Source organism: Octopus bimaculoides, chromosome 21, assembly GCF_001194135.2.
Source record: "Octopus bimaculoides isolate UCB-OBI-ISO-001 chromosome 21, ASM119413v2, whole genome shotgun sequence".
Lineage (NCBI taxonomy): Eukaryota > Metazoa > Mollusca > Cephalopoda > Octopoda > Octopodidae > Octopus > Octopus bimaculoides.
In genome coordinates, this window is record NC_069001.1 from 37,048,230 (window position 1) to 37,056,341 (window position 8,112).

General features: G+C 34.4%; 2 protein-coding genes across 2 annotated transcripts in view; both read right to left on the minus strand.

Annotated features, from left to right (window-relative positions):
- Window positions 1-849: 849 nt before the first annotated feature.
- Window positions 850-8,112, minus strand: part of LOC106884112 (zinc finger protein 208) — a 16,102-nt gene continuing 8,839 nt past the window's right edge. Inside the window, exons 6-7 of the mRNA XM_052975422.1 lie at window positions 5,005-5,044; window positions 850-4,727 (exon numbers count right to left, since the gene is read on the minus strand). Of these exons, the coding sequence (XP_052831382.1) occupies window positions 3,518-4,727; window positions 5,005-5,044 (1,250 nt within the window). The 3' untranslated portion in view covers window positions 850-3,517. The remainder of the gene's footprint in view (window positions 4,728-5,004; window positions 5,045-8,112) is intronic.
- The window catches only part of LOC128250465 (zinc finger protein ZFP2-like), a 6,404-nt gene continuing 2,990 nt past the window's right edge, over window positions 4,699-8,112 (minus strand). Inside the window, exon 2 of the mRNA XM_052975557.1 lies at window positions 4,699-5,044. The gene's annotated coding sequence lies outside the window, so the exon portion shown is untranslated. The remainder of the gene's footprint in view (window positions 5,045-8,112) is intronic.

Consider the following 8,112-nt stretch of genomic DNA (forward strand, 5'->3'; position numbering starts at 1 on the left):
AGATGACTGTCCCATAAACCTTAACAGGAAAAGTTAAGGAACAAAGGATATAAGTATTAAAAATTGAAATTTTGAAAAATATTATTCATTTTATTTATTCTTTTTTTGTTTTCAGAATTGTAATTTTTGTTGGAATATTAAGAAATGAAAAAAAAAAAAAAAAAAGCCGAGTCGTGTGTGTAATATAAATGATCAATGCCTGGCAGTTTGTGCTGTGGTTGCCATCGAAGACGGGGTTTTTATAATTGTTTGTGTAAATTAAGTTGTGTTTAAATACCATGAGAGCAGTTTGTTTATTCAAGGTTGAGATATTTAATGTAAAGGGGGAGTTTCAAATTAAGAGTCCCATACTGAAAGGGAACAAGGGCAAAGCAGCAGAAAAAAATGATGATACAGCATGACACATAACCCATTATTTAGAACTTCATGTGTATTTTAGTATACACGGTGCAAGAGGTATTTCAAGACATCATCATCATTCGATGTCCATTTTTCATGCTGGCATGGGCTGGACACTTTGACAAGAGCTGCACCAGGCTTCAATTGACTGTTTTGGCATGGTTTCTACAGCTGGATGCCCTTCCTTATTCCAAGCACTTTTAATAAAACAGTTCTAACCTAGCAAAAACCAAAGGTATCTTCATAAAAATCTGTGCTCATATTCTTGATAAACTTTCTGAAGAGGTTATTCTACGAATCCACCTTGACTACTTCAGTCTGTGACTAGAATCATCAACTTACCTTCACTAAATAGTTCTTATCTATTGTGTCTTCATAAATACACTTCACACCCTGTCCAAGTGTTCTATTGCTAAGTTCCACAGTTGAAAACATCAAAATACAAAGAGAAAAAATGAAAACACACTTTATTCCTAAATTATTTAGTTACATCTTGTAAATAATATATATGTTATTAAATACATGATGCATAGAAAATACTTCTTTGTGGCATTATATTAAATTGGTGAATGTTAAAAGTTTATGGTTGGGCTAGCATAAGTCTTGTTTAGTTGTGCTACATGTGAAATGTTATGAGGAAAACCGAACTGTAAACCTGTTTAGTTTTAATTTTTAGGTTCCAAAGAATAATCAGAAAACCTGAAGAAGATAGAACTGTATGCCACCAACGGAGAATGGACACGGATACGAATGAGTCACAAATCACGTCATTGATGAGAACCTCTCATGGGCTGATGCCATGATAGAAAGCCTCATACCCTTGCTCCCTACAGAATGACTGGTGTGTAATGTATTCTCATTAGCATTGATTCCATGAAAAAATGCATCCGATGCATCTGATGCACACTGCAAAGCAGCTGGCAAATGAACAAAGAAAGCATAGGGTTGTGAGGGTTCATCTAGTTCCATCTTGCTGTGAACTTGATACCCTCTATTAGTGCTGTTGCTATGAGAGAATACACTCAGTACACTATGAATTGGTTGGTAAATAAGCAGAGAAAGCATAAGATTGTGGAGTTCCTTTGGTCATGTCTTGTTGAGGACAATTCAAGTTGTATAGAATTAGTGCCAAGAGTGTGAGAAAATAGACTTAGTTGTATGCTGTAAAAGTGGTTGCCAAAAGGAAGGGCTGTGGAAATCAGACCACACAACAGGTACAGACACCAGTCTATGAGAGCAGCAACTCCCAATAAGAAGGGAGACAGACTGTGATGACATACCGAAGCGATGCCAACATAGAAAACATGAGGAAATGATGATGATTAATATTTATATTGATTTAAAATTTTCGCACAAAGCCAGTAATTTCAGGGTTGGGGATTACTTGATTACATTGACCCAGTGTTCAACTGGTACTTATTTTATTGACCCTGAAATAGTGAAAGGCAAAAATCGACTTTGGTGGAATTTGAACTCAAAGCATAAAGAGGGACGAAATGTCACTAAACATTTCCCCCACCATGTTAATGATTCTGCCAACTCACTGCCTTATTAAGCTGAAATATATATATGGAAACATGTAAATTATTATTATTGACCCATTAAATTTTGAAGGAATTATGCCAAAAATATAAATTATGAATTTAATACAAAAGCTAACCAATAACATCATCTCATACCTTCAACAATTTATATACATAACAAAATTATTCATAAGATTGAGAATCTTCTTCGTTGTTTTGAAGTTGACTTTGTTCATATTTGCATGGCTCAGAAAGAATTTGTTAAAGCAGATTTTCCATGGCCAAATGCTTTTTCCTATTGCCAATCCTCACCAGTTTCCAAGCAAGGTATTTCCCCACAGCTAGACATGCTTTCAAGAAACATTGAAAACAAAGGACAGGAGTGATATTCGTTTACAATGCACGTCATGACAAAGAAACACAAATTCACACACTCATACTTATATATAATGGGCTTTTTTCAGTTTCTGTCGACCAAATTAACTTCCAAGGCTTTGGCTAAGATAAAAAAAAATTTTTTTTAATTCCTAAACAAAAACTGGAGCAGTTATACTTTTATATCGTCGAACAATATATTCCTAGTTATGGCATATAATCAACTGCAAAATTACCAACGGTTTTGCACTTGGCAATACTGACGACCCTTCAGACATGTTAACTGGAAGGGAATAGCCTCTTTTATGCTGGAAGTAATTATACAATCATGGTTTGCATGGTGATGATTAAAAAAGAATTTAGGTTGTTTCCCTTGCTACACTGTCAGTCAGCTGTACCTGCATACTATTTTCCATTTTGACAGGCTGTAAGCCAAAACCAAGAATACACTGCTCAACAATAAGAAAGTGTGTGTGTGTGTGTGTTTTATTCTTGTTAAAGAATAACAAATTTGTACTCTACTACAAAAGTATGGAGTATTTCTTTATATTCATGTAAAATTGTTTTTATTATAACTGAACATAAAAACAAACATTAATAAATATGTATATATAAATTGCACCTCATGTTTAAAGCTCCAATGAAGCTATAGAGTGATAGACAAGCATTCAACTAGGATTGCATTGCATCTTATTGCAGAAACAGCCATAAGTCAATAATGCTTATGACATAATTTCTTATTCCTTTGTCTTGAAGCATATATATATTGAGTTTATTGCTGTCACTATGCCTAGGTGAAATAATAATAATATATATATACATGTAGACAAATAAGTATTTTGTCTTATGCCACAAAGAAGTATTTTCTATGCATTCTGTATTTAATAACATCAACTCTACCATGATAGTATCCCTAATTTACAGCAATATATATTTTCCGTTATTTACCCAATGCCAAATATATCAAAAGTATCCTTTTCATCATCATCATCATTTAGCATCTATTTTCCCTCTTTCAGAAATAAGTCAAATGGACTATGTATGGTTATACTGAAAAAGTGGTTTTATTAACAATATCACAGTGGTAAATTATCTAACCAATGAAGATATAGTTATGATTATGTGATTTGTTACCAAACTGTTATGTCTTCTTTCCTGTGAGAATAATTTATGGTTATATGCGATAATTTTTCTAAAAATAATATGTGAGATAAATATCCTTATTCTTCTGTATGAATACGAACATGTGTAGCTAGGTGACCTTTTTTAGAGAATGATTTACCACAGATATCACACTGATATGGACTCTGTTCTGTATGAATTTGCCTGTGACTAGATAAAGTACCACTGTGAGAAAATGATTTGTTACAGATGTCACAACGATATGGTCTCTCTCCTGTATGAATACGCTTGTGACTAGTTAAATTACTAATTTTACAGAATGCTTTGCTACATATGTCACAGTGATATGGTTTCTCTCCTGTATGGATACGTTTATGAATAGTTAAGTAACTTCTTTCAGAGAAAAATTTGTCACAGACATCACAGTGATATGGTTTCTCACCTGTGTGAATACGTTTGTGTTTAGTTAGGTTACCTGGATCAGATAATGATTTACCACAGATATCACAAGTATATGGCTTCTCTCCTGTATGAATATATGTGTGTACAGTTAATTCACCCTTTGCAGAAAATGATTTACCACAGATATCACAGAGATATGGCTTCTCTCCTGTATGAAGTCGCATATGAGTATTTAAGCTACTTTTTGCGGAAAATGATGAACCACAGACAGCACAGTGATATGGCTTCTCTCCTGTATGACTACGTTTATGAGTAGTTAAGTGGCAACTAACAGAGAATGATTTATCACAGATATCACATTGATAAGGCTTTTCTCCAGTATGAATGCGTTTGTGAGTAGTTAATTCACTACTTCTAGAGAATGATTTATCACAGAAATCACAGTGATATGGCTTCTCTCCTGTATGAATACGTTTGTGTACAGTTAAAGCATTTCTATGAGAGAATGATCTACCACAAGTCTCACAGTGATATGGCTTCTCTCCTGTATGAATTCGTATGTGAGTACTTAAGTCATTACTTCCAGAGAAGGATTTACCACAGATGCTACAAGGATATGGCTTCTGTCCTGTATGAATGCATTCATGTACAGTCAATGCATTTTTGTAAGAGAAAGATTTACCACAGGTATTACAGTGAAATGCTTTCTCTCCTGTATGAAAAGCTAACTGATTTTTTTCAGAGAATGTTTTGTTTCCTGCATGAAAGTGGTAGGATATTTTTCCTAATTCTTTTAGCATCTTAGGAAAATCTATGCTTTCAGACTCAGCTTTAATATTCACTGGTTTTTCACAGAATTCATTTTCCATAATTATTCTTTTCTGATCACTTCTCTTCTCGTATTTTCTTAATTATTTCTACTGTAATTTTTCCATCACATGTTAATTTTTGTTGATATCTAAAGATACTGCAAATTCCTTTGTAAATTTCTCCAAGTTTATTTAAAACGCAACATAATCTTGAACATATTCCTGACAATGAAGGAGAGAAATTTTGTTAGTGATGTCAGGTCACAAGAAACATTTCCACCAATTCCACCATAGATTTAAAGAGATAGGGTTATATCCTTTCTATAAAATATCTTCCTTAATTATTTTTTAAAGATGATGAATATTGAAGATACGTCTGAAGAAATACTTTTATGCCAATGTCATCTGGTTTTTCTGAAACAAAAGAGAAAGAGCATAAGATATAGGGGATACTTAAAAGGAAACATTCAACAGTAGAAAATGTAAATATAAACTTTTATGTTGATGACTGGACTTTAAACTTTAATTGGTTATCAAAATGACATCATATGATCTTGTGTGAAGTCTACTGCCATCATATTCTATGAAATTACAATAAACTGCAGCAATTAGTAGTAGAGGAGAAAGTAACTTATAGACTTAGCAAAGCCAATGACGACAATCAGTAGAATGAATTTTGTTGAATCTGTCAGTCTGTAACAGAATTTCTGGTTTGCTTTACAACTCCCCGCTTCTTTCTCAGGACATATTCATTTTTCAACACTGTCTCTGTTCTTCCCACATCGTTCTTTCCCTGAAATTCTGTGTGCCCTCCATCTCACCCCGTCTGTACACAATTAAAGCAAGTGAATAATCCAATGTTAAAAGGTAATTCTCTTTATATGAGTCAGTATCATAAGATATATCTCTTATATTACTATTATGAATGTCTTGTACTAAACTATTATGAATATCTTGTGCTACTAACTGTTACGAATATACATTATTTACATTACCCTCCAGGGTATATCAGCTGAAACGTTGTGTTAACAACAAACAAGATGAGGACAAATATCCGTCAAATGTAAATAATGTATATATATTCCGTTTGGTTGGCCGTTATCTCGTTTATATTGAATTGGCCTTCGCCTGCGCGAACCATAGTCCAGCTGTCTTAGGCCAGAATTGTTCTAGCCTCGGTAATGTTGTTTTGTCGCATGCCATGTTTGTTTCGATAGCGGGAGCTGTTGTTCTATCGTCGGGGTCACCAGTTATAGCTTTGTTAAGCTATACACAAACAAACTAGTGGAGACGAAAATATATTTATCAAAGATTTATTTTACGTACATCAGGGCTTAAGTTGCCAGTTATTTCAGATTCATTTAACGTTCACTGATAACATTATTTCGTTTCCTTTGTTTCTCTGGAAGTCCACTTCGTTGCAGACCAACTCCCTAGCTAGCCGGAGCGAAGTTCCTGTCTACAGTCCGTCTGTCATGACTCCTGCCCTACAGCAGGATATTTGCTCCGACATGGAACTGCCTCAGGAACAGCTTCCCATGTTCTAATACAGGCCGTAATTATTACTTATTCTTGGTATAAAACAACAGGTCATGCACTAAAAATAGGGTCCATCGAAGATATATCACAGAACACAGATACATGATCACATTGTCAAACATTATACATGCTGAACTCCCTACATAATGGTGGGTGACAACATTCAGTATTCTGTCCAGAAAAGTCATGTAGCTCTGGTCAGTTGTTTTTTGTAGCCGTAAGCTAGTCCAAATTATGTAGACCTTTGATCAAAATTACGTTGTTTTCAGAGATGTGACGAATTTTATGACAGATCAAGCAAAAATAAACACTGTTCAGGAAAGAAAAAAACAAATGAACGGTTGAATGAAGAAATATAAATTAATATACCTCGTATAAACCACAGTTATTTTTTTTTAGGAAATCGGCGATGGTGATCAGTGTGTTGATGAATTGAAAATAAATATGTTATGTTATTAGCCTTTAGTAACAACGTTTTATGCTAAATAAACTATTCTTTAGGCAGACCGATCAGCATCAGGGATCACCTTTCATTTTGGTAGACTAAAGTCAATATCCGGTTGAGCATGCGCATGGCGGCAACGTGGAGTGGGGAGTGAGTCGTGTGAGCAAAGCTTACATATGGATATGTGCATGCATACATGAGCACTTATTTGTAAACAAGCGAGGCTACCATGTTTATGTTGTTTGAATTCCAATAAAAGATTCTTATTGCTAAACTGACCTCTTTTTGCATTGGTGAGAAATTTTATCAGAGATACACACACGCATTATATATATATATATAAGATGATTTTGAAGCTGTGTTGAACTCCACCTCAGTCACTAATGACGTCACAATGTCTGTTCCATAGTACACTGTAATACCGGGACTGTCTCTGGAGCCAACCTTTCTGGAAATGGTAAACTCTATTAAACAAACACACATATACATACATATAAACTCAGGCATTTGACCTGACTAGTTTGATAAGTATCAATATACAAAACTCTCTTGAGTCACCCACTTACTTATGCTAAATATTAATCGATATACATGTCCTCATATTTTGAATTCTATTTTCCCTGTTTCCACCAACATACCTATATATATAGGTAATCTTCAAGTTTAGGGAGATAAAAAAAATAAATAAAAATATTCAAGGGAAATAACTGAACGACTTACCAGTATTATCCGTTTTCTTCTAGCTGTTTATAAATAAATCACACCCTAACCCTAACGTCAATCAAATCACGTGTGTGATTTGTTTATAAACAGAGAGGTACGGAGAATACTGGTAAGACGTTCAGTTACTTCCCTTGAATATTTTTATTTATTTTTTTTATCCCCCTAAACCTGAAGATTACCTATATATATATACATACATACACACATATATATATATGGTGGTTGTCTACTCCTTATACAGAATTTGACCAATTCTTGTACTTACACCTTAGATCTATCATGGTGTCTGGTGTGGATTTTTAAACCAATGTTTTGAAAAAGACACCGACATAAATTGCATATCTGCTTTGGACCATCAAGAGCTGCACTGAAGTTCTGATCCTTGTGAATCTTAAAATGACTTTTGAGTTTTCTCTACAAAATCTCCTCCTGAGGCTTTTGTCAGCCTGGGCCAGAAGACACTTTCCAAGGTGCAATGTCATGAAACTGAACACGAAGCCTCATGTTTGAGAAGCAGATTCTTAACCACACAGACATAGTTGTTGATATAGTATTAGCCACAAGTTCCACATTTCAAGTTCCATCATATATATATATATGATGGCCGTCCACTCGTGACCGAGGGGGACCATTGCCGACCTTCAGGAACATTGTGCGCGCTAGACCTAACTTATATTTTGCATTTGCGGCTCCGTTGGTGGCTAATGAGCCCTGCTCTTGACAAGCATACACTATATATATATATATATATATATATATATATATATATATATAT